The 27501-nt window shown below is 39.4% G+C and overlaps 1 protein-coding gene across 1 annotated transcript; it reads left to right on the forward strand.

Annotated features, from left to right (window-relative positions):
• Nucleotides 1–5691: 5691 nt before the first annotated feature.
• rab10 (RAB10, member RAS oncogene family) lies at nucleotides 5692–25927 on the forward strand. The gene is made up of 6 exons (XM_030405687.1): nucleotides 5692–6414; nucleotides 12303–12363; nucleotides 14775–14913; nucleotides 18795–18884; nucleotides 23046–23147; nucleotides 24722–25927. The coding sequence occupies exons 1-6, from the start codon at nucleotides 6288–6290 to the stop codon at nucleotides 24806–24808; spliced, it is 606 nt and encodes a 201-aa protein (XP_030261547.1). The 5' UTR covers nucleotides 5692–6287; the 3' UTR covers nucleotides 24809–25927.
• The last annotated feature ends 1574 nt before the right edge of the window (nucleotides 25928–27501 follow it).

The raw sequence follows: 27501 nt of genomic DNA on the forward strand, positions 1-27501 counted from the left end.
CCGTTCAACCACCACACCCCACATCACTGCGGAGTGGAACAGAGAACCATGGGAAATGGAGTTTTCGGCTCTTGGTGAGTTGATTCTCGGCAGTAAATTGTGATGGAATGTAAGTATATCTATCTATCTATCTATCTATCTATCTATCTCAATAACAAGCCTGTATCTTTGTCTACTGGAAATAGTATAGGCTAAATATTTGTATTTTATATATTTATTCATTAACTGAGTATTGTAGCTCGAGGTAAGGAAGGGACACTTTGACCTGCAGTCAGTGATAATCAAAAATAACCTTCAATACAATCATCAGTCATTAGAGGTTTGTACTGTGAACACTCTATGGGTTCAGTTAAGGTTGGTTTATGATCCACCCTGTGTGCCATTCTATGAGCCCATGTAACAGCATCACAATATCCATCAGAATAAATGTGACCGTGACTTTCTGTGTGTTTAATGTGGAGGGAAAAGAACGATTCATTCCTGATTCCACATTGGATCGAGTGACTGTTGTTCATCAGATTCTGAAGCTAGTTTACCACCAGTTCTTATTCAACTGGCCTCCCAAAGAGCACAAATTGAGGACATGGGCTTCAAATGCAAAATTAATCATTATGATACTTACCTAACTGTGTAACCACGTTACAACAGCACCACCTGGCGACAAAAGTGTGGAAAACACTGTGACCTGCTGGTCAATGTTACCAAAGGAGGTCAGGAGATTCATGTCATGAGTAAATATGAATGTTTCCAGCAGCAGAGGTGGAAGAATTCAGATCCTTAACTGAAGTAAAAGTACAATTACTTAGAACTATTATTAGTTGTAGTAGTACTCCTTTCTTCAGGCTGTGAGACTGAAGGTGTGAATTCATCATTCCCAGTCCACTGTTTAAAATTGTTTATTTCTTCTGTTATACTGCATAAAGGGACTAAAACTCAGCTTTGTGTTATATCACTGATGTTGTAAAAATGACTAATAAATGAACCTTTAATGCAGCTCTGTAAAAAAAAACAACAACAACTCTGTTACAAGTAAAAGTCATGTTTTTTAAAATTTAAATAGATATCTGGAAAAAACAATTAAAGTATTGTGTAAACTGCTGTGGATTTGTAATTATAACAAAACATGATTTTTTATAAGCTCTTCATCATCTCAATAAAAATATCTGGTTATTGCCAATAACAAGGCTGCAAAATGTCTTGACTTCTCACTAGAATATAGAAGTATTGATATAATATTTCCGTGGTTTACAGAAACAAAACAAACAACACTTTACTCTGGCTACTGGGCTGAGTTTCCAGGTGTGATGTAACAAGTGACACTTCGGGGGTTTCAGGACAAATCTGACAAAATTTCCATGTAACCTCTTCCTGTCTCAAATATGGTGTTATTTCAATGTTGGGTACTAATGCTGACGTAGGCTCCACTGACCAGAAAAGGGAAAGACTCAGCCACAGGGCGAATTCAGGGGAACTCTGATGTTAGATAACACTGAACCTTTATGGTGCCCTCTCACCAAAACGTGTTTAATCCTGCTGCCTGAGAACAAATCACGAATGACTGACTGACGGTCTGTGATATTCTGCAGAGTTTGTTGAAGTTTAATGGTGCAGAACCAGAAACTACCCATGTTACAAATGTATATAAAATCCCCTTGACTCAGGTGCATGTGTGTTGCCTTTTATGAGTCATTCTTAGGGAAGTGCAAGTCAGTGAGGTTTTACAGTTCAAGGTAACACAGTTTCTGTGTGGTTGGAAATAGGATGCCAGGGACATCGGCCTGTCAAACCAGAATTAATATGTTTTTAAATGATCAGTCAGACTTGAAACAACTAGACAACTGCTGAAAATCCCTAACCTAATCCCAAATATCAATAATGTCAACTGGTTCTGTATTTTATACACAGAAAAGACAGTGGTATTGTATTTAGTGCAGTAAAAATGAACACTGCAGCAATGTTAGTTGTTCTACTGCACATTAATGCATGTGTGAATTGTTGTAGTGTAAATCCTATGTGCATGGCTCCATCTAACTATTCTTGTCATTAAACTGCTGATTATTTTCTTTTCTGAGGAATTGATCATTTGACCCAAATAATGGTGTTTTGTAGATCAAACATTTTCTGCTGACCTTGGGGACGTTTAGAAAGGTATTCTGTAGCTTTTGATCACACCATCCTCCCAAAGCAGACGGAGTGGTCCAGTGTTACTGTAGATGTTCAAATTTTCCTTTTTTTGCACATTTCTCATCTGTGTTGTCTTAGATGTTTGGATTGGACCTTGCATTAATATGTTTATAATCTGAACTTATGCTTATATATTTGCATTCTACATGTTATGTTTAACATAAGATGTGTTTATATACTATATTATCTTTATCCTTTCATCTTTATATCTTCTTACTATTTTTTCATTTCAATCTTAACATGAGGTCATCTTTGAAGGGCCTGAAGTGCATTTCACTACACATTGTATTGTGCAGTATTGTATGTGACAAATGGAGAACCTTGAACCTTGAAAGATACAAAGTTATTTATTTATTTATTCATTTTTTATTCACAGGTACCAAACAGATAAATATGCAACAGATGTCATGAACAGAGAACATTTGGCCAAAGCTCATTTGCTAACAGAATTTTAAGTAAGTATCAAAACAACAGGAGGGATAAGACAAGCAGTTTATGATGTTTATTTAATGATGACTTAAACAATTAAGCAATAACCAACTACTTCGTTGAGCTCTGTATACAACCCCGGTTCCAAAACACTTCTTCCAACTTTGTGTGTTCCAGGCATCAAACTTACGATGACTGTATATTTAGATTAATATTATGCCCCTTTTTCAGGTTCATCCTTTTACTACTAGAATAGGTTTACAAGCTTTAGTGTTCAAAAGACATATCATTTTTCTCATACAGTCCAGTGTTACAGTGCTCTATCCTTCTTCTGTTTGAAACACCCTGTTTAACTACTGTCTCTTTAAGGCCCCCATTCCTGAACACCAAGTCTCCTGCGATTGGTCAGCTTCTACATGCCCGACCCACCACCACTAATAACAGCAGAGCAGCTGTATGAAATAATTTCTTTCATGACAAACTAGCTGCTAGGCATAACATTATGCAAAACTGTGACATGGTGACATAGTGTGATGTCACAAAATCAATTTAAGGCGAGACTACTGACGAGGCATTTCAGGTCCAGTGTTTTCCACGGGAGAGAGAAGATTCTGTTGGTGTTGACTTTAAACTTTTTACCTTTCAAGACCTTTTATATGCACAAGAATCTCCAGTTTAAAACACTGAAGGGAAGCAAAAAAAAATGAAAAAAACAAAACATAGTAGGTCTCCTTTAAATATCTTGCATTTGTATTCTTTTCAAGCAAATATACTGGTGGTCAAAAAGGATTTGCACATCATTGCGTCCTGTTTTTATTGACATGTTACACCACCCTTCCAATTTTTTTGCAATTGCGGTTGTAGAGTAAACTCTGTTCAACTGTTGGACAACGCAGCAAACTTTTCAAGCTAAACACATGGTTGGGACATCCTGGTGGCCCAGTGATCAACATGCATACCAGATACTGTACTGTTGCCCAGTTCCCATGTTATTCCCCCCTCTGTCTCCCATTGCTTCCTGTCACCTTTAAACCGTCCATTGTTGATTAAAAGCAGAAATGCTCAGATAAAAAACTTTAAAACCCCATGAGGTCATCTGGTTTATACTCGTCAAAGACAGACTTCCTCACTAAATGTGCAACACTATGACGGCCAGAACAGTTTGGGGCTTTGAGTATAGCTGCTGGCTGTTTGTAAGGGAGTCTGTGAGTCGAACCCTCGGGGCCCCATGAAGAAAAATACAGGAATGCACCCTGATCTGGGAGGATTTTTGTGTCAGGACATGATTTATAGGCTTAAAGAAGGCTGTTTAACTGTTGAAGAGACAGAGAAGGGATACTTTTATCATGTGAGATAAAATTTAAATAAAGTTGTGACACCTCAAAGCGCTGCAGAGAAAATCTGCACAAACGTCTGCTCTGTTTCACCTTTTTAACCTCTGTGACATCTGTTTCAAGATCCGTGTGGGCTGGTTTGTGTTGACACGGCTGCATCTTTTCTCTCTTTTGGGTCATGCTGTTGGAGGCTGTGATCTTTAGTTGAAGCATTTTAATAACTACTAGACTACTTGTCAGCAAATACAGATCTCATGGTCTGATTTTCCTTGAATCTAAATGCACATCAGGCTTTAAAAAGAACAATTTGTACTGATATGCCACTTTTTCTATTCATGTTGACAATTTTATCCATCTATCTACCTATTTAATGACGCTTATACTTTGGTTTGTACATAAAATGCTAATTTGCATGAAGTAATCCTGTATTTTTACACTGTGGCATAACTCACCTACTTTTACCCAGCGATGTATATATATAAATGGAGGAGGAGGAGGTGTGATGGTATAGGGCTGCTATGCTGGTGACACTGTTTATTCAAAATTGAAGGCACACTGAACCATAATGGCGACCACAGCATCCTGCAGCGACATGCCATCCCATCCAGTTTGCGTTTAGTTGGACCATCATTTATTTTTCAACAGGACAATGACCCCAAACACACCTCCAGGCTGTGTAAGGGCTGTTTGACCAAGATGAGATTATGAAGAGGTTTTTTTGTTTTTGTTTGTTAAGGCATTAAATAATCAGTCAATGAAGATCTTTCTCTTCTGATTAAAATGTATTCCCCTGAACTACATAGTGCACCTTGGAGACTTTCACTCAAGTAACCTGCTATTCATTCATTTTGAGTAATATTTCAAGACAATATTTAGATGTGACTTTTTGGTACTTTCACAGTCTTGTACTTCAGTAAAATATCTGACCTCCTTCAGTAGCTACTGCTGGATGGATTGCCAGGCAGTATGGTTAGGGACTGTTTCCATCTAGTGCCAACATTAACATCAATATTACACTTTAGTCTTGTTCATTATTACCTTTTCTTTCTCTCCAACTCTTTCTTTTATGTCTTTCTCTCTCAATTTGTGGCAAGTCTGTACTCGGCAGCAGAAAGCAGGGCATACTCAACATTCCTAAGGAGTGTCTGAGAGTCAAACTACTCTGACAGGCGGAAGAAGGAAAAAGTCACTCTCACACACACACACACACACACACACACTGATATAGATACACACAGCTCCAACTCTAAAGAACCTACAGTAATTGTGTGACCATGCAGATACTCCCTCAGTGTGTACAGTTATTAAAAGGACTTTAGAGGATGAATGTTGGTTCGGTTCACAGGGCAGAGGATGTGGGAAACGCCCGTAACAAGCACAGAACTACTTATATATGACATCACTTCGCCTGACTCACTGCTGGGATAGTCACCGCATCAAATGCCAGCTTGCCATGAAAACTGGAAACACACCCCGGCTTAAACAGATCCTTAAGAAACCGGTCGCCATATTGGATCATTAGGTACACTTCATTCAACGAAGTAATGGTAGCTTTGAGCCTAAATGTCCGAGTAACTTTGGCAGTAACATTTGCCCTTTCTGTCAATCTAAAATACGCCCTTTTACCCCTCTATGTATGCGTTGTTACCCAATCACATTAGGGTGCTTAATGACATGACAGCCGTGTTGACCAATCCGAAGCGTGGATTTTGACAGAAAGGGCGGGAGAAAGGCGTGTCTGTGGGCCTAGGGTGTCGCCGTGGTGGCTCCCATTCGAAGGCGACGGCGGTCGTCTATATTTCGGTTCTAATCTCTCCAGAAAAAAGCGAAATAACTCCGAGCAGTCAGAGAATTTGACGCACTTTGACGTTGAGATTTTTTTCGAGTTCCTCTCGGTCGAGCTTGCGGCAGGGCTCTGGAATGACGGGGTGTGCCGAGAATTTGAATTAGCTCGCCGTTAGTTTGAAGAAAGAGTGAGTCGGGGTAGAGAGAGAGAGGAGCCATTTTGTCCCGACTGTGTGGGAGAAAAGAAAGAGTGGAAAAGAGGAATCACACGGGAGGAGATCCTATTTTTGCTTTCTGTTCTCATGCTGTAGGGGGAAAACACTCGGGCTTGGGAAATCCAACTTCTCGGACACGTCCACGGGCACGTTATTTTGGGTGGTATTTAGCCAACTAGCTTGCCAAGCTAATCAACAAATCCCAGATTGTTAACTGTAACAGCCAAGAGAACCGGGGCAGTTGGTCAGGTTGGCGAAGGAGCTGGCTTTAGACTACACATAGGCCTGCTAGGTTATCAGTTTTTTGTATCTTGTCTGGGTGAACACAAGCTGTTTTTCAATGGCGAAGAAGACGTACGACTTGCTGTTCAAGCTGCTTCTGATCGGAGACTCGGGCGTGGGGAAGACCTGTGTGCTGTTCCGCTTCTCTGACGACGCCTTCAACACAACCTTCATCTCCACCATAGGTAAGAAGACCCGGGGCCACGCATACTGGATGGTGTGTTCTTACGGGTGTTTCTGATTTACTTGGACCCACGTCCGAGGTAGTTTGACAGCTGGGTGACTCGCCTCTCCTGCAGCTGGAAATGGTAGGCAGGACATATTTGGTTAGCCAGTGTGCTATCAGCATGCACTGGCAGCCTGACGTTAGCTTCTCTCCAGGCCTGCACAGGTTAGCTGGGAAGCTAGTTGTGTATCTTTCTGAGCACTTGGCTCATCACCAGCCAACCCTTTTTTAAATGGCTGTGACTCTTAAAACAAAACATGATTTTTATTGAGGCATAGCTTGCCAGAGATGGCAAGTATAACCGGTTATGGTGCCACAGGAGTAGCTGTCATGTCACTCGACCCAGTGGCTAGTAAGCTAGCTAAGCTAGCACTGAGGAGCAGGAAAGGCCCACTGCTGTTACAAAGGCACTTAAAACTGCCTCCCCCATGACTAACAGTCATTTACATCGCAACATGAACTTATATAACTTGAAGGGGTTGTCCCTGTCATGAATTATACCTTAAAGGTCATAAATCTGGGGATCTTTGTTCAAAACATTAGAGGCCACACAAGTAAAACGCCTTAAAATTAGTAATGGAAGAAATATCCAGATACTTTAGTGAAGTAAAATTAGCAATACTGAAGTATTAAAATACTCCCATTGGTAATAAAAGTCCTGTCATCAAGATTAAGAAAAAGGACAGCAACACCACCAGTAAAATGTACTGATGGTGTCTGAAAGTGTCAAAAGGAAAAGTACGCAGATTTCTTTTGTATCATTGGTGCTGCATTACTGTGATGGACATTTGAAGAGCTTGTAGAGAGTGATTGTCTTTAGTTAATATACTGTGGCTTAGTCTCTTCTAGAGCAGTTGATCATTTGTTATGATAAGAGCGTTCTGTATGTCAAATCCTGTACAATATCCCCGCCTGAGATGTAGTGGAGTGGTAATCTAAAATGGCAGAAACTGTGACTGAAAACTACTTAAGCACAAGTGTCTCGGATTTATATTCAAGTAAATGTACTTTCCATGACTGCTCCAAAGAGAACCGTACACAATTCATCATGGTGGCATCATCATTTTTTTCCCAGCTCTGACCTCGACGCATGCGTCCAACATCACGCTCACATGAGTCAAGTGTCAAACTATGTCAAATCCCTGCACGGCCAAAGTGAAGGCTCCGTTTACTCCTGTTGCTTAAGATTGGTGCTGAGTAATAATGTAACACGAGACGTGTTTTGCTGAACCACATTAAGCTGACCGCTTGCAATGCACAGGCATTTAATCCTTCATTTCACGATTAAGCTTTTATTTAAATCCCAGGTTTTCGTAACTCTAAGTGTTGACAAGTCCTCTTGACTGTAATGCCTTGTAACACACAGCCATCATGGGCGACATCCAAGTTGGATAAGATTTGTTGCAGTACAGCGATGAACAATCGCTCTGTTGCCAAGCTTGCTGTCACATGTATGTGTTTATGTGTTTGCTTATGGTTACGTTGCTTTGTCTTGAAACCTGCCTGTTTGTGTTGCATAAGGGTTGTCCCGTTTCTCAAAATGTAGCTATAGTCTGTGCTGTCAAATAAGAATCAAAGTGATAAAGATTATCTGACGTTTTTGGTGTAACAGCCACCACCCCAGCTGTGTGATGGTGGTCAGAAAATGAAAGGTTCTTTAGCAGAGAAACCCCTATAATAACCTTTGCTACTTACAAGTGCTTTCCCTGCCAGGTTGGGTAGTAAGTCAAGTATTTAAGCATTTAAAGCATCTTCAAGTCTTTCCATTACCTTTTCAAAAAATGTAACATACTCTATCTACCCCAAGCAAAACCTTATTTTAAGCTCCAAAGGAACCTGTTTTACATGAAAGATGATGTACTTGAACCTGTTAAGACAGTCACTGGGTATCCATGATGTAAACATGCTCTGTTTTTGTCTAAATTATCCTGAAGCTTGGGTAAACACAAGGGACAACTGTTATGTTAGTTTACCAGTTTTCAAGTATAAAGAATACCAAAAACAATGATGATCATAGTGCTTGAACTGAAACTTTCCACAACAGTCATTGCTGTCATTCAGTTTAGGAGGTGCTCATTCATGGTGGTCCCCCTGCAGTCCAAAAAGTCCAGAGATACTGACACGATACGTCAAACCAACATAATTTCACTCATTTCAGGATGTTCGGCCCTTCGAGAGCTATCCCTTTTTGAAAACTACAACCGTTTTCATCCAGTCACAAGCTTCTGTCTCAGCTTGTCTTTGTTCTTCATCTGTATTCAAAACAAAGCAGCAACAACAACATCATAATCTCTCAGCACGTCAGATATGCCTGACTGTTCGCTGTCAGGAGCTCAGGACATTGTTGTCAAATTATAGTGAATATATGAAATGGTTATGATATTGATTTTTACCTATTGCCTGTTAGTTCTACATCTGGAAAAAAGCCAGATACCTCTCAGAAGTACTGAATGTTCTGCCAAGCAGCCAAAAGGTCTGCCATCCTATTACTGTGTGGTGACAGTATATCATAATTAATATAGCAAAGTTGTTTCTTCATTGATTATTCTACTGATTTTCTTAATCAGTCCTTTGTTATAAAAATCATGAGGCGCTATATAGCTTCAGAGGCAATAATGTAGAACACAGTGTGGACATAAAACACAGTAAATGGGGAGAAAACAAAGTTCAGAAAATAGGGAAACCCTCCCTTCATAATTCCTGCTGCCCAAGCTGACATTTTAAGACTGCTTTTTTCTTCCATGCAATATTGATTATATTACAGTGGACAAAGAAAGCGGCAAATAACAATTGTAATAACTGTACAAGGTCATTTTTGGCTTTTGTAATGAACAAATGGCTCAAATGATTGCTCAGTTATCAAATTAGTTGCTGATGCTGTATCTTGACTAATTCTTTTGGCTGTAATTAGATGACTAGTGGGCAGTTGGACTTATGATTTAGTACATGATTTTTTTTTATATTAACACTATGCTAAAACTGATGATTATTTTCATTGTCTATTCTTGAATCTGTTGATTGTTTCCTTGATGAATTGTTGCGTGGTCTTTGGAATTTTGGAGAAAAAACATTGATCTGTGTTTCCCAAAGCTGAAGATGTTTTTTTGTCAACAAACCAAAGATACTCAGTTTACTGTGATAGAGGAGTAAAGAAACCTGAACATTTTGAAGTTAAAGAAGCTTAAATCAGAGAATGTTGACACTTTTTTCCTAAAGAAATAACTTTAAAAATTGAATATCGTTAATCAAAAGAATTGACAATTGATTTAATAGATGACCCTCAATAGATCAATCAATTCAACATTGCAGTTTTAATCAACACAAGCCTCTTAGTGTGCGATGATCTACTTTTGCTTTTTTTCCCACATGATTAGCTTATTCTTTCTTCTTTTTCCAAGTATTTTGTTGGCTGCTAGTGTTTTGACATACAGTACTATAAGTTACGTAGATGCAGCAAGTACAAAATGTACAGTCACCAAAAATCTACAATTTCTCAACCAGAGAATGTCAAAGTTTGCAAAAATCTAATGGCAAGTATAACCAGGTACAACCCTTGATGTCTAAACAGTAAAGTGTATAACTTTATGAGAAAACGAAGCGCAGGGCATGTGAAACAGGAGTGTGTTCTTCCTCTGACACAGTACTCATACCTTTGGAGACACAGATACACAGCTGCTTCTCAAAATACCCCCACTGGAAAACCCCCCTTTCTCATCAGTCACTCATCCTCATTTCCAGTTTGCCCTTCCTCATTGTATATTAGAGCATATGCACATTGAGAGTGCTGAATATGCATGATATTGTGATCTAAAATCTATTTCCTCAACACATCATGAATTTTGCATGGAAACTGGCGACGGCTACAGTGGAATTCATGCTTGTGGAAGGAATGGTTCCTCTGGGATTTAACAGAAAGCCAGCCATAAACTATGCACTCTCTGGTTTAAGATGTCCAATTCAACATTTAGCCATCATTGAAAGGGTCATTCTCCTCTGAAGTGTGCCGATTTTCCAGTGATTGGCTAACTGTGTGATTGCACAATGCACAGATTTTCTTGACAACTTGCCAATGCACTTCATCAGGGGAAAAAAAAAAGATTCACCCTGTGTTTTTTTTTTTTTTTTCCTCCTCTCCAGGAACACACAAATATGAAGTCATCCCTCCTGAGCTTGATTTTTGAAAACACACTTTTAGTAATGGTTGTCAATAGATGTGTTAAACATTTTATCATTGCATCCTTGCTTCTGTTGAATCTTTTTTGAGGCTAAAATATCAACATAGTAAGCTGAGTCTCACCTCAGAACCGTTTTTGTCCTGTCTCTTTTTGTTTCTAGCTAACCATATCTTTCGGTCCCTCCCTCCCTCTCTCCGGGGAGTGCATAATATTTAGTGAGTCACACTTTGGCAGCCAGTTCCTTCATTATTCTATGGCCCTGCCCCACCTAGAGCACAGCTGTTTCTTGGACTTTTTAACCAACCACAAATTCTGACCAGAGCTGAACTGACAGCTCAATATTTAACTGGAAAACTCCACTTCTTAGCCAAAACGTTTCAGTCATGAGTCACTCCTGTTTAAACTGGCCTCCTCTAGAGCTTCATGATTATGATGATCCTGGTTATCTTATTAATTATGGTGATGATGATGATTCATTAGGATTATTTGTATACATTTCCCTTTTGCACCTTTTGGCTAATATATTAACCGGTCGGTTTTTAAAAAACAGTCCAAATTCTTTGGTACTAGCTTCTTAAATGGGATTTCTTTCTGGTTTCTTAACTTTTCTAGTAGACAGTAAACAGAACGTCATTAGATTGTGGACAAAGACATTTGAAGATGTAATCTTGGGCTTTTGCGTCACTGATCGACGTTTTTTAAACCAATTTCTGACCAAACAACAAAAAAAAAAATCTACAGATCAAGACACAACAAAAGTGTCAGCTCTGTTTTAAAAATGATGGTTGATACAGCTGATTTGATGAGTTCGCTTATCATTTCAGTCTCATAATATTTCTAAAAGCTCTCCAACTACAATACCTCGTGTGAAGCCAGAAATCTTAAGTTAAAAGCCATAGTGTGTCAGTTGTTTTTTATCACCAGTGTACCCGCAGTACCTAATGACCAGATTAAAAAAGATAACAAGTAGGATAGAATTTTAAACAGGTTGCCAAGAAGGGCTTCTTGGCAGTTTAACCTCCCGGAAAAAACTTAGTGGTACTTTCTTGTATCAAAAATAATTAAATCCATAATCAAACCAAGATGGAAGCTGTAATAAGTCTATTTCCACAGTGAGAAGGGAAACACCATGTGCTCTCCCCCCACAGCCATCTTCACTGCACCATCAGTCCAAATGCTCCAACCAGAAGTAATAAAAAAAAACTCTCTCTAATTCACTTAAAATATGCATAATATCATGTTTCTAACCGGCTACGTTTCCACACTGGATTTACAGTAAAAAGGTTACTGCAGTGCATGTAAACACACTTGGTTTTCCTGCTTTAACCTGGTTCTTGATTGTGTGTGTGTGCCCCCATTGTTCGCCAGCTGCTGAACCCACAGCTGTCTGCTGATAGGCTCAAGGTCTTGGCATGACACTGCAGAATCAGGAAGAGATAATGTTATGGTCTCTGTGATGGAAACACTTGTCACTCACTTTCCATTTCCCTCTCTACGTAAATGTCTTTCTTTGGCCTTTTCTGATTCTCTGTTGTTGTCTCCATTTTTCTCACTGAGTGTCTATTTCTCTCTGTTTCCATCAGTGCCAGAGTTTGTAAGCCTTCATTTCAGCTGTTGTCTCTTGTCACTCGTTTTCACTCATATATGCTTATGTGTTTTCTTTCTCTTACAGGAATAGACTTCAAGATCAAAACTGTTGAACTACAAGGAAAAAAGATCAAACTACAGATCTGGTGAGTCAATGGACTGTTTTGAGACGTGGCTTTTTAGTTTGTATACCTCAGTAAGCGCTCTGTGTGTAGAGGAGTACAGGGCTAAAAAAAAAAAAAAACAACATTGGGAGGCTCATCTTTCATTCAGCTCCTCTGCTTGTGCTGAGTTGCATCATAGTGCAACATCTGTTTGACATACATCCCTCAAGCCCAGAAAAATGCGCGAACAGGAAATGGTCATCAGTCCATCAGGAGATCTGCTGCAGGGTTAGGATTATACTCCACAACTGCTGATTTTCTGAACTGAAATGGCTTGTTTTTTCAACATTGCATAAAAAACTATCCAAATATGATAAAACACAAAACATTAGTGTACTTAGGTCAACATATAGGATTTTGTATGGTTGCACACAGGGCTGCAGCTCACTGTTGGGCAAGTTACTTTCAAAATGAAATATTTTACTTAATTATTTATTTATTATTTTACCTTCAATTTAAAGTAATATATTACAATATTACTGCGTAGAGTTATAAATGACTTGTTACACTACTTCTTAGTTAACCTTCAACAAAAAATAACCTGCCCAAATAACCTGTATCGAGAAATTAAAAAGGCTAGATCTTTTAAGATAAACCAATGGCCTTGGACAAAGTGATGAGCAGGCAGACAAAGGATCAAAGTATGATATATTATGAGATGGGAATAAATATTTGTAATTGTAGGCTAAGTCATATGAAACAGAATAGACCTAAACCTTCAGTAATGTAGACGATGATGATATGACAAGACAAAAATCTCTTGTGCATTTTTATTGTAGTCCACAGAACAAGGAATGCATGTGCATATGTGATCCAAGAATGTGAATTAAAGTGTGCTCGGAGGATCACGCGTCATCATTTTACCTGTGAAATACAGCTTGTTTCAGTCCTACAAAGACTTAAAAAGTCTGATAATCGGAAATATTGGCCCTGGTTAATTGGCCTACCCCTAGCTTTAATTGTCCACCTTAATGCACGCGGACTGACTTGCTTCAACCTTTCTGTTTCACTCTTCCAGCAATGTTATCTGCTTTCTTCTTCAGCAGTATGTTTTATAAAGGCACCCAAAAAACACAATTCGTTTCTAGGATTCCCCCCCCCCCCTTGTCATAAAACAGGTGAACCACATATGGAAGAAGCTCGTCGTTGTTATATAGCCGTTTAAAACCAACATGATCCCGGACCAACCAACCAGGTGTACTTACAAGTTTGTATAAAACAACAGGAGGGATGTAATACCAGAGGACATCTCTCTGTCTGCGTAGCATGTGTAATTGACAGTAGGGGGATAGCTAAGGCAGATTGTCTCCTCGCTTGCAGATGGCTTCGTTCTCTCAAAGGGATTAGAAAATTAAAGAAAAAAAATGCTTAAATTGGGTGACCGTTTATATACCTGGGTGGACGGTCCAAGTAAATGTCTGTTAGTGGTAAACACTGCATTTTGCCTTTTTTAGCAAACAATTGCAGCTCCTGTGATTTGGATATGGCCATATTAACTGTTGATGAACTGTTCTGCCTCAAAATGAAGGCATTATGTGCTTTATGTTTCATCACTGTAGCACCAGTGCCTTCCCTGAGGAAAGCATTAGAAGAAGAAAGATGACCTTAGAAATATGAAAAATACAGTATGGGCTATTGTGTCCTCCTGTGTGCATATATGAAATCCTACATGATAAAATGAGATAATTGGTCAGCCCTTGTGAAGCTCAGAATGGGTTGGTTTGCATTCACTGATGATTTTGATCTGATCTGAAACATGATCATATTTGGCCTGATACTGTCCATTAATGAGCCACTGTGGTTGTATGTATTTCAGTCTCACATCGTCTCCCCTTCCTGTCCGAGCACATTATGTCTGGATTTAATCTTCACTGTATTGCCTGAGTGCCCAGGGATGTGGTCATGCTCACCAGATTCAATAAAATCTAATCTTTGCGCAGCCAGCTATTATTTTAAACTATTGTAAGTTTGATTTGCTCATGTGGGCCTGGTGCTTCTGGGCTTCTCCTCTCTTTCTCTATCAGTAGTGATAGATGGAAGTTGGCAGGGTTTCCCCAGATAGGAAAATGTCATAGTTGAGATACATGCTAGTGCAGACGTGTGAAGGACATGGTTAGCCTGCAGTGGATTTTAATGTGTGTGTTTACGAGGTTCAGCTTGACTTGTGAAGCATACCAGGCTCCTCAAGTATTGTCAAGTTTTAAAATAAAGTTGTTCACCTGCATGAGATTAACAGACATTTTTTCTGTTCAGAGTCAGAATTGTGCTAATGGGGCATAAAATATTTTAAGTCTTAAATCAGCGTCTTTCTGGGAGAAGTGAGAAATATTGGCACCTTGTGCAGTAATCGTTGAGTCATTGATCTAACAAGATCTGTGTGCGTGTGTGTGCAGGGACACAGCGGGCCAGGAACGGTTCCACACCATCACCACCTCCTACTACAGAGGAGCCATGGGCATCATGCTGGTCTACGACATCACCAACGCCAAGAGCTTTGAAAACATCAGCAAATGGCTGCGCAACATTGATGAGGTAAAGCGCACGCACGCACGCACACACACTCCATACTCAAAAATCTTTTCAATCATATGTTTGTTTTTTTCACGAAAAGGGTAAACAAACATTGACAACAAGGTGCACACTCATACAGCTGGTCCTGTAGTTTGCAGTTCAAAAATAAAGTTATTTGACCAACCAACTTATACTTAGGAGAATACACAAATATGTATAAATAAAGCAGAAATTGTGCTTGCAGGATACCACCCCACCATTCCATCACTGTGTAGACAAACTTCTCTGCCTGTCAACTGAGTATAAGTACAAAGACTCCTTGTCCCTCTATTACAGTACAGATTTCCTCTGATGCTGTTGTAAGTTAACAAAAAACATACCATAAAATAGAAAATAAACACCCACAAACAAAACGTGTAAGCCACTGATGTCAAAGTTCTTAAGAAAGGAAACATACTCAAAAATCTTATCAGAGATGTAATCAGTATTTTTGTCGCTTTTGGAGTTGAGCGTTGGCACTCCCTCTTCAATTGTTACATCTTTGGCATAATGACAGAGTGACTTAAATGCTTTTAGGAGAACAGCCAACATTGCTAACTGGCTGGCTGATCAGTGTGCAGTGAGCTGTGTAGCAGGAGTCTGTGACTAAATGGCATCAGATGTGCCAGATGTCTTTGTGGATCTGGCTTGTTGTAGAAGAACCAGGGGTTGTGCTGCTTCACCTCTTGAATACTTCAGACAATAACAAAGGCACGTCTGCTATTCAAAACCTTCAATTATGCCTCAACTATCAGCAGGAAGGACTAGATGTGTTTGGAATAGCAGCCAATATGCTTAACAGGTGTGACAACTGATTAATCAGTGAAGGTAATTATGTTAATGGTGTTACAGGCCTGGATATTTATGATTTGTGAGATAGCATCATAACATAACACTCATTATGTAAACAATCTTAAAAAATAAATGCTCTGTTAATTAATTACTATTTACAGAGCATGCAATACATATTATATAATAAGGCTTCCGCCAGTGTATTGCAAGCTGCAGCCGCATGTCAGGCTTAAGTTGTGTCTCCATCGCCTGTAAGCATTGCAGATGTGTTTTTATGATGTTTGTTAAACTAAAATGTGTTATTTAAGTAATTCCTCTTGAGTGTGTAGGTTGTATATGCAACATTAGTAGATGTGTTCGGTCGAGAGAGTGCGTGAGTGTGAAGTTAACAATAACATTGTAGCTGTGAACATAGCAGTGCAGTGTGTTTACAATTAAGGTTATTTGTTGGTGAATGAATGTGACAAGAACTCAAGATCCAAACCATTCCCATGTTATGCTTGCCACCTGCTGATGGAAAAAAAGCAAATGTAAAAAACAGCTTGTACTGGATCTGACCCAGCACCTGAACCACCTTGATCGAAAAGGTAGACTGACCTTTCCTCTAAAGTGGGCCATTGTCATTGGAGTGACGTGCTGCTTATCTGACCCTGGTGGAAATCCTTGAATATTATAATATTCCAGCATTGGCGTACATTGTCCACAAAGGATCCTCTCTTTTAGTCAACTCCTTTTTGTCCAAAATGTTTTAAACCCTCTTCATATCTAAAATCGTACAAAAATCCAGCACTCAATAGCTTACTCTCAAAATGTCAGTGTTTTGTTTGTCTTTATAAACAGCGTTGCATATTAGCTCAATCTTGAAAAGAGGTTACACATCACCTGAGTACTGAATGAGGTACTGTGTGTATTATGGGTTGTTAGGAGTGCGTTTAACACAATCTGTGAGGGCCAGTGTTTCCATCTTTTCCTTGTTGTAATGGGTGCCATAAGGGCAGGGGAGTGTCGCCTACTGCACACAATAGTGATGACATCAGCCTCCAACGGGCATGATATTTCAACATGCTTATCTGATTATCAGACAAATAATACAGGCTGTGTAACATATGGTTTGTCCTGCTGCTGATCCCTGTTGGAGGTAGATCCATCTCTGTGGATGATTGAACCTCTGTTTTAGTTTCCATCTCAGTTGTTTTTTTTAAGAGTTTGCTTCTTTGCACAGCCCCTTATATTGCATTTAAGACTGCTGTCTTACTGTTTGTCTCAGTAGTGAATATTCTATTATGTCCGTACTCTTGCAGGACACATGCCAGATTAAACACATTAGATTAATTACAGTGGCGGTTACAATCATTCGCTCATGTTGTCATCTTTTTTCTAATTCCTGTGTGCAACAGTACACTATTATATTTCGCCACATGATCAGTATGAAGGTGTTATGCATTAAATTAAGTGGATCGGGTGAGACCACCAGGCATTTCTTGTCATTTTTCTCACTCTCGCTGTTAAAGACCTTTGGGTCGGCTCAAGGAAAGGAAACACAATGCATTTCCTGCAAACTAAGAACTCGACCTTGCTCATGTTGCACTTCTGGAAGTAAAAGCTTGCTGTTGACTCCAGAGAAGGCTTATGGGAGGCAGACATATCTGCTACTTGGAAAGTAATATGAATACAGTCTAGATCAGTGGTTATCAATCTTGCTTTGGCTTGTAACCCCTCACACCAAAGTGATATCTGCCTGTTATCTGTGGTACAAGTTATCATAGGTCTTATGAGTTTTGAACCCTTCAGCCAAAGACTGATTTTTGATTAATTGTTTATAGTAGATCTGCAATGTTTAGTAGATCATTAAAAAATAAATCGGCAACTTTTTTGATAGTTATTGTTTTATATTATGTGAGCTTGTATAGCCTATTATTTATTATTTTCAGTGCGCAAATCACAGTTTTTATTGGTGCATTAGCGTCTGGCATACTTAGTTACACTAATGAATAAAAGAAGATGCGATATTTTGTAATAATAATAATATAATATATATTTTTCACTTTACTCTACAACTGCAAGTAATGATTATTTTTTTATTTTATTTTTTTAGTATTTTTTTGGCCTTTTATGGCTTTATTGATAGTACAGCTGAAGATATGACAGGAAACAGGGTGAGAGAGAGAGGGGAAGTGACACACAGCAAAGGGACCCGGGCCGGGAGTCGAACCCAGGTCCGCTGCAGAGCCTCGGCACATGGGATGCGCGCTCTACCAACTGAGCTAAACGGCGCCCCAGTAATGATTATTTTTATTGCAGATTCATCTGTCAATTCTGCCATTGGTCGATTGTTTGGTCTTAAAAATGTCAGAAAATGGTGACAAATTTGAATAAGTGTTTCCCAAAGACCAAGACTTCATCCTCAATTTTTTTTTTTTCGTCCACAACCCAAGCATTCACTTTACAGTCATGGAAGTGTAAAGAAACCAGAAAATATTCACATTTAAGGACCTGGAAACAGAGAACTTTGACCTCTTTTCTTCTTCTCACAACAATGACTTGATTATTAAGATTATTTTAATAGTTGACAACAAATCATTTTATCGTTGTAGCCAGTTACAGATTAAAAGTGATTGTGAAACATACACATGGTTTATTGTGTTTTCCTGTGCTTTTATTCATCTTGAGACACCTTAATGTCCCGACCTTTAGTTTGGGATCCACTGGTCTAGATTACTGAGAAGAAGAGATTTTATACTGGAGTTTCAAACCAGTTCTGGCATTTCTTAGCCAGGTGGATGAAAACATTTCTAGATTAACTGAGAATGTAATGGACTTTTATACCCAGCCACTTTGCCTGTCTGCCGTAGTGACCAAAATAGGCTTTTATAATGTCTTTTTAACCTGAATGTGTGTTTCATTGGGGCTGGTTGATTGGTGACCTTGTGGGACCCTGTCTAAGTTGTGACTGGTTCAAAGCAAACCTGTATCTGTGTTGTGTCGCAGAAATCAGAGACAAAGCTAGGTTAAACATCGCTGGTATGAAAAAATAATCTAATAATATTTTCTCTCTACTTCATCTTTTTCAGCATGCAAACGAGGATGTCGAGAGGATGCTGCTAGGCAACAAGTGTGACATGGAGGACAAGAGGGTCGTACCAAAAGCCAAGGGGGAGCAGGTGAGATGGTGCAGTCCACTGCAGCTATAAGCAGCCGTTCGTCATCAAGGTCCTGCAGCTTGATTGGCTGATTTGTTGCTGCTACATTGCAGCTACACATTTAGTTTATAGAAAAAAGTCAATCACATTTTAGTCCTCTTTGATAGCATGACACAACATTCACACTGAAAGTTAGAAAACACATTATCGTGTAAAAGGAAAAGAGAAGAACAACATAAAGAGAGTCTCATAATGATTGTTAAATACATAATATTTGGAGAACAGGCTTAAATTCAGTATTGAAATATTAGACCTGGCGAAAATTGTTTGGAAGTTTATTGAATTACTTGTGAAATGTCAGTTTGCACCATCCACTAAAACACTACCTCCTTCTAAAAAGTGCAGTAAGCTGCTGTTTGTTTGCATACCATAAAGGTTTATGATGACTATAAGAACTCACTGACTACAACAACAGTTCATTTGCACTGAAGCCATGTAAAATTAATTTTAAAAAATACAAAAAGGAATCCTTTAATTACATATTTTCATGTCCAAATTAAAAAGATTTTGTTTTGGTACCACCTCATATTGCAGGTTAAGTTTAATACATTGAAGATTTTGCCATAATAAAAAATAAAATAAAACATAGCAACTCTAATGTGAAAGGTTGGAGATTAACTGGACCTTGTTGACGACCTTAGAGGATCAGAGCTGAGAAATGTGAGCCTCTGCACTGTCTTAACGAGTGCAGTTGAGGTGCCCTTGAGCAGTACAAACAACAGCAGAGGCTTTGTAACCAATGGTACATTTTCACATTATAGTTGAATTAAAAATATGTGAAAAGCAACATTTCAGAAGTCACTATTCTATATTCTCTATATTAAGACTCAACATCATAGCTAAGCCTCCAGTCTAGACAAATTCCAACCCTGCTGATGAGCTGATAACACATTAGCTAAACTTGTCTCAGAGATTTTCATTAGGGGTGGGGAAAAACTCGATTCACATATGAATCATGATTCTAATCATCCACAATTCTGAATCGATTCATAAATTTCAAAAATCGATTTTTTTATCAACGTTCCCCGTCTCTCTGTGCGCCCCCACGGGCTTCCTTACACAGCGTTGCAGCAAGCTTGGGGAAAGAAAGACAACGAATTTGTCTTCAAAATAAGAGCTTTACATTGCACCCCATTGGAGTTTAGAACTGGGTTCTTAGCGGGGTGCTTTTAATTTGAAAGTAGTGACCGTTCCTAGCTTGCTGCTACAACAACAAGCCAACAGCGAAGACAGCTACAGAGACCGAGGAGACGCTAACATCTCCTGGATCTCAGCGGCTGTCCAGTTGCTCATCTTGACGTCCGTCTGAAATGATGGACTGACTGCTGTGATCAGCTGTTTCCTGGTTTTAAAACTCCCCGGCTGTGGGTCACAACAGTGCCGGTCATCCACACCTCCGCCCACCTCACGCAATTTCCGGCATAACGACGACTTTTCGAAACCCATATTCATCTAGTGAAAACACACTCTTTAAGGGCTTGCTTTTTTCATTCTGCAGCAGATTGCGCTATTAAAGTTGTGCTGTTGCACTGTTGACCCTAAGAATCGGAATCGAATCGAATCATGAGACACCCAAAGATTCACATCCCTAATTTTCATACACTGCTCAAAAAAATTAAGGGAACACTTCAATCACAAATTAGTTCCTGATGAACAAATTATACCATATACATTGATGTACATGGTATACTTTGTTGAGAACAAAGTTTGTTTTTTGGGGCGAGCTTGCTTTTGCCTCTCCAATGCACCTGTTGTCACATGCATTTGCACCAAAACAGTTCAAACTGATTCACAATCGGTTGTGCTTCCTAAATGGACATGTTGAGCGGTGTATTATCTCTTGGGGATTTAAACTTGCTGCATTCATGCTCAAAAAAATACTGCATTGTTTAAACGTGTACAAAATTGTATAAATTGGTTTAACTGATGACGGCTTGTGTTTTGTGTTTATGGCTGAAATAAAAAGGAAGGCTTTATTTTTAGGACATAGGCATAATTTAAACTGTGAACAGGCAGTAAAAGGCAGTATAATTTGTACTGAATGGGCCTCCTTGTGCAGTAAACGTTGTCGAGGAACAATAAAACAGCTGCACCACTTTCAGGGATGCTTACACAGCATAGTGGCTAGTTTGATCTGGGACTTCACCAAAACACAACATGTCCTTTATCACTGAGGAGATATGATTTACTTTCTAAAGACAATCATGTGAGCATTGCTCACTCCTACTATGTCTAAGTAAAGACAGCTGCGCCAGTAAAAATCCAAAGACCTCTCTTTGTGATGCTGAGTGTGGGTTGTAGGTTGTATTCACCAGTAGTAAGTCATGTTATGTTCAACCCCGATTCCCAAAAAGTTGGGACGTTGTGTAAAACATTGATAAAACAGAGCAATGACAATATATTTAATGTTTTACCTTATCAATGTCATTCTTTGATTGGCCTTTTCTTTGAAACCAGCAACACAGTGTTGAAAGTTTCAAAATGCTCCAAAAACACCTGTTTGGAACATTTCGCAGGTAAACGGGTTCGTTGGTAACAGGTGATAGTTTCATGATTGGGTATGAAAGCAGAGTCCTCGAAAGGCTCAGTCGTACACAAGCAAGGGTGAGGAGAGGTTCACCACTTTGTGAAACAGATGATTGTGTAAAGGATATTTACACGTTTGCAAATGATTGCATTCTGTCTTTATTTACATTTTACATGATGTCCCAACTTTATAGCAATCAAGCTTGTAGCAGATAATCAGCATGTAGGGATTAATAGAATTTCTTGGCACAAATTTGTACCTTATGTTGACACTACACTGCACGTACACTAAAACATGCCTGGAGGTAGGGATGCTCGATAAAATTGGGCATGTCATCAGTATTGGAATTGTGAAATTAAGATTTCTGCCAATATGACGGTCTGTTAAGAATGCTTTAAATATGTGCATACTTGGGGGGCCATATCCAAATCTTATACCACAAGATTGTCCAGCCTAAATATTCTGATAGAAGATATTATCATCTTAAGGACAAGAAGATCCCGAGTCTAATTCATATCCCTTTAGCTTGCCATTTTTTGCCTTCTTTAAACCTGATGTACTGCCAAAGTCTCGTTCTTCTTATGAACTCAGTCCTCCTTGCCTGTATGTTAAAGCAATGCATGCATTCTGTTACATCAGTCCAATTAACCATGGTAACCTCTGCCAGCCTGGTCTCATTCCCACCTCTTCAAACATCAACATGCATCAACTCCGCTGCCACGACAGCTCAGCAGGCCTTTTCTTTTTGAAATGAAAGTCTGAAGATTCCGTAATAGCTGTTGAAAAATACTGCATATAATGGCCACTTTTGCAATATTCAGTATTATCTATTGGTCCAAGCCTAACGTTATGTGAGCCTCTGATTAAATTGTTTTCTTATTTTTCCAAATGAATGTGCACATTTTGAATAGCATTGTATGTCTCCATCTGCCAGTATGACATCATAATAATAAGAATAGGCTTAATTATATACTCACTGCAGGAGAGTAATGATGTTCTCTGCCATTAGGAGGAAAAAAAATGTTTGTTTATGAGTTGGAAAATATCCACATTTTGGATATTGACAAATCGAATATTATGTATCCCTACTTGAGGTAGTGCAATGCACTAACAGCAGACAAGGAATGTTTGCGTATTTTCGCCTTTTGAAGGAAGCGACTGTGGTGACTTATACATCTGGTGACGCCACTTACCGTACCCGTCCTCGATTACTTTATAAGGTTTGGTCACTTGAGTAGAGCTCCAGCATAGTGATTCAGCAGCCAGGATAAATGGTAACATCTGTGTGCCTGTGCAGCGCCTTTAAGTGCTCTGTCTCATTGTAACCAAAGCAAACTAGCAGCGACTAGTCTGTCTGCAGATTTAGCAACATCAGATACAGATCTGCTTACTCATACACACACCTCCCTGACTATAATGGAAATATGTGTGTACGTGTGTGTGCGTGTGTGTGTTTGTGTGTGTACGCCTGAGTTGGTAACACCAGTGATACCTGATCCGTGTTCTGCACAGCAGATCAGCCACTTTATTTTTGGACAGGAGCTTCTTTGACTGCAGCTCCACACATCGTTCTAACTCCTCTTTCTCATCCACAGATTGCGAGGGAGCATGGCATTAGGTTTTTTGAGACGAGTGCTAAGGCCAACATCAACATCGAGAAGGCTTTCCTCACGTTAGCAGAAGACATCCTGAGAAAGGTGTGTGTGTGCACTTTCGACACTGTCTGACACTATCTGTGTGATCGAGAGACTCAATTCTATTGTTGGGCTGTGTTCAATTGTCATCTATAAAAGTGTTTGTAGATTAATTCTCCATTTACAAATCCCAAATGAATGCTTTCTGTTTTCTGGAATTTCACAATAAGATAGTCATTTGTTTTTTATATACACACTTAAGGGAACAAGTGCTTCAATTTTATGATCATTTATCATGTATTTATTAGTGTTCATTTTACTCTCGAATCAGCCTTTTCATAGCTTTGTTCTTCCTGGATGCTTAATATAGTCTACCTTTGGATACAAGTTGTGATGCTAACTCTGAGTGGAAGTATATCTAACCTAACTGTAACATCATTCTGTAGCCACTTCTGGTGTTACTTCCTTTAACATCTACAACTCACTAAAGGGACAAGAGCTTCAACCTTAGCATTTCAAAGGGCTCCATGTTGACTAGAAGTCATGTTATGACCATTATTAGTTAAGTTAGGATTGTCAGTGTAGTCTTACAGCATGGTTGTCAATAGAAAAGCTTTGTTTTAAGCTTACAATGTTATATTTAATACTGCAAACATGCAGTTCATAGTTGCACTTGACAGTTTTCAGCCCAATATTGACTTTTGAATGGTCATGTCTTTGTGACTCCTGCTGTATCTTCTCTGTAGATATTTGATAGACCTCTGCCCAGTTAGAGTAAAGTCCAACACACCTGTCCAAACTAAACTCCTATAAAAACCTACATTCTTTCTTTCCTTGTTATAGTTCAGTGATGAGCCACTTTCAGCTGAAGTGTCCCTGTCCGATTCAAAAGTACTTACTTTGCTGCATTCATTAATATAATATTATAGTTCTATGTAAGTATATGTTTATATTTCGGTAATTGCTTAATATATTCAATTCATACCTACTAGTTTTATCTTTTTTCCATTTAAATCTCACAGTGTGACTCCTTCTATTGTAGAAGGAGCCGCTGTAACGTATGCAGTTTCCCCCATAGGAATCAGTAAAGCATTTCTGACTGACAAAATGTTTCTGTTCAATGTTCCAACACTGAATCAGTCTCCTCTGTATTTCCATGAACCTCCTGTCCTCTCAGTCAGGCTTATGGAGAATATGGTGTGTGGATTGTCGGACTTCTTGACAGATGATTTGAATCATCCTCATTTATAGTGTAAACATTGGTTATACAGACCTTCATCGGAGAACGAGACATAAGAGATTTTTGATTCTGTCTCCTAAAGCACTGCCTTGATCAGTTGTTCTCCTCATAAATATCCCCATTTACCATATAGTGAACAGTAAAATAGATTTTCAGACACTTATGAACTGTCATGAGACATGGGCCGGATGGAGAGTGAGGGGGGGTGAGTTTGAGACTCCTGAACTTGATGGATCTTTGCCAAAGACTCTGACTTAAATGACGAATCAATTGGACCGTCTGAGGTTGTTTATTTTCCAAGCACAATAGATTGCAACGTGTCTTCTGCGACACATTGCATTGTGGGATTGTTGGCACTCAGAATTAAACTGTCTTTTCTGTGTGTTTTCTGTGACAGACACCCGTAAAAGAGCCCAACAGTGAAAACGTCGACATCAGCAGTGGAAGTGGAGTCACAGGCTGGAAGAGCAAGTGCTGCAGTTGAACAACTCCTCTGTTTCACTCACACTAACGCGCACACACACACACACACACACACACACACAGACACAGACACACACACAGACACACACACACACACACACACACACACACACACATGTTCTCTCTATCTCTCTCTAACTGCTAACTCTAACTCTCTTGCTCTCTCTAACCTGTCTCATGAGTTTTCTTGCACACTGACACTCTCTGTCTGTCTCTTTATCAGAATAAAAACAATAAACCACTTCACTTGTCTAATCCCCCCATCCCTCCCCCACCCCACCATATTCTTCCACTCTCCATCTGATGATCATTTTTATTTCTGATAAAAAGAGAAATCCAGTCACGTTTCTTGTCATTTGTTTTAAAAGTTGTAAAAAAGAAAAAAAAAATGTGAAAAGACAAGCTCATATTTTTAATATTTCCTTTGCCTGAGCTCACCTTGTTGGACACCCTCACCCAACCTCCCCCTCTCCTCCTCCTTCCACCAACCCACCCATCCACCCACCCACAGCACTCACCTTCAGTCAGAGGAAATCAAAATAAAAGAAAATCAAACAAAAAAGACAAATGTAGGATTAACATTTTGTACACTTTAGTGGGGTTTCTGTTGTCTAACCGTATTTGGTCATTTACAATTTGTTACCAAGTGACAGAGGCGTGGCTAGCTCCTTTTGTATGTGGGGGTTTATTTTGTCCTGTGCCTTATATGGAAGACAGGGGCGGGGCTGTGTGGTGGGCGGAGCCACATCCACCCAATGAAATTACAGTTTAATATTCTGTAAGTTCAGGCTCCTGACACAGGGAAGCCGAACTGAAGCAGAAGCGTTTGAATTTCTCCTCCAGCCAAGAGAACGGCATTATACAGTATGTCCTGTTTATTGATTTTATGTTTATCTGTATGATTTATTTTACTTTTATTTTTTTTATTTCTTTTTCCCTACATGGGTTGAATTATTTTATTTTTTTTCGTTCCTGCATGCAGATTTCTTTGGGTTGGAAGCGTTTCTGTAACGTTGTGTAACGTTTGCCACTGGGTAACTGTGGGCGGGAGGTACAGAAGTTCTCTTTGGAAATTCAAACAGTTTTGCAGATCCATTAAAAATAAGCTTGTTTAAGTTAACTTGTTTGTCCTCAATGATGTGCAGTGTGTAGTTTCATGTCTCTTGCACTTTATAACCTGCTGGCGTTTCCATCAGCTTTACATGATTTGTGACGAGCATGACGTGTTTGTGCCTCATTATAGGAAAAACGTCCTGACTGCTGGTTGTATATTAGTTGGGGAAAAAAATCCTATTTCCCTTTTTTACAGAAGCAATTCCTAAACTCAAGGCTGTGTCCTATCCCATCTCAGACCTTGTATGTATAAGCAATTCTTCTATTGCATTGTTTCTTTCAGAACAAGGAACACTTAACCAATGAATAGAAAAACTTCACGAACCAACTGGCGTTAAGTTCTCAACATCCCCCAAAACAATCGCCCTACTTCAACTGTAAACTGCAAAATAGCCTCGCATTCTCACTCATTGTTGTCTCTGTTGCCATCTTGATTGGAAGAATGGAGACATCAGTGTAGTGATGATCATCCAGTTACAACAGTCAATTGAAGTCACAATGTTTAAATGAACATACAAGTTGGTTTTATATGAAAAACACATCTGTCCTACTCACTACCAGGCTTTGAAGTCAGTCTGTATCACATGCAGTTTGAGAAACACTTCACTTAAGATGACAACACAAAGGCTGTTCTGTCGTCACTCACCTTGTTATGCCTGTTTTCTGTGTTCAGAACTCCCCCGACTGCCTGTATCTGCCACTACAGCTGTCTCACTTCACTTGCCACTGGCTAGCTATCTTGCTGCAGTAAGACATGCATTCAAACTGTGAGTGTTAACTTCTCCAACAGTCTGACATCAGTGATATCCTGCATTCACGTTCTCCTCAGGCGGTTCCGTTTCTCCGCTCTTCCCGCTTCAGTGTGTTCAAGTTGGAATCCAGCAGCTAGTAGAGTGAACATCAAAGTAGACTCCAGTGCTGAGTTTAACTCGGCTTAACTGTATCTTTCCTGTAAGTGGCTCCGTTTAAAAGCCTCTTTATTTCTGATGAGTCATTCTCTTTGGAGTCAGTAAGAGGAGACTTAGTAAGAGCTCAGTCACACGTCTTAATTTTCAAATCACATTATACCGATGAATTAAAGAATGTGTGTCGGGTCGGATTTTCGGGTCAAAGTTCACGTTTGCTGATCGAGTGGCATGCAGCCACTTTGGATGTCATTAATGGTTCATTATGGCGCTGCTCGTCAAGCCTGACGATCAGACTGAGCTGCCCTTTTTGTTTCCTTATGCGAGGCTGCAAAAAAACGGGATACATGATAAGAAAGCACAGAATTAAACGTCAGAATCGATTGTTTGCCTTTTTGAGTCAAGTTTTCAATGCCTTCCTCACTGGTGACTTTATTTCTGGTCCCTGGTTTGTGCCACACGGTATAAGCAAATGTCTTGCTGCTTATTTTCATGCAGATGAATCAAGTCCCTGTGAACCGTCAGGGGCCGCACTGTGGACGACCGCTGATATCCAAATACAAAAGAGCTGCATTAATGTCAATTGCAGAAGAGTTTTCAAACTTTATGAATCTATTTTTTTACTGTCTGCTCGACAAGTAACTTATTTCAGGTGGGAACTTTTAGGGTCAAACTA

Source organism: Sparus aurata, chromosome 22 (assembly GCF_900880675.1).
Source record: "Sparus aurata chromosome 22, fSpaAur1.1, whole genome shotgun sequence".
Classification (NCBI taxonomy): Eukaryota; Metazoa; Chordata; class Actinopteri; order Spariformes; family Sparidae; genus Sparus; species Sparus aurata.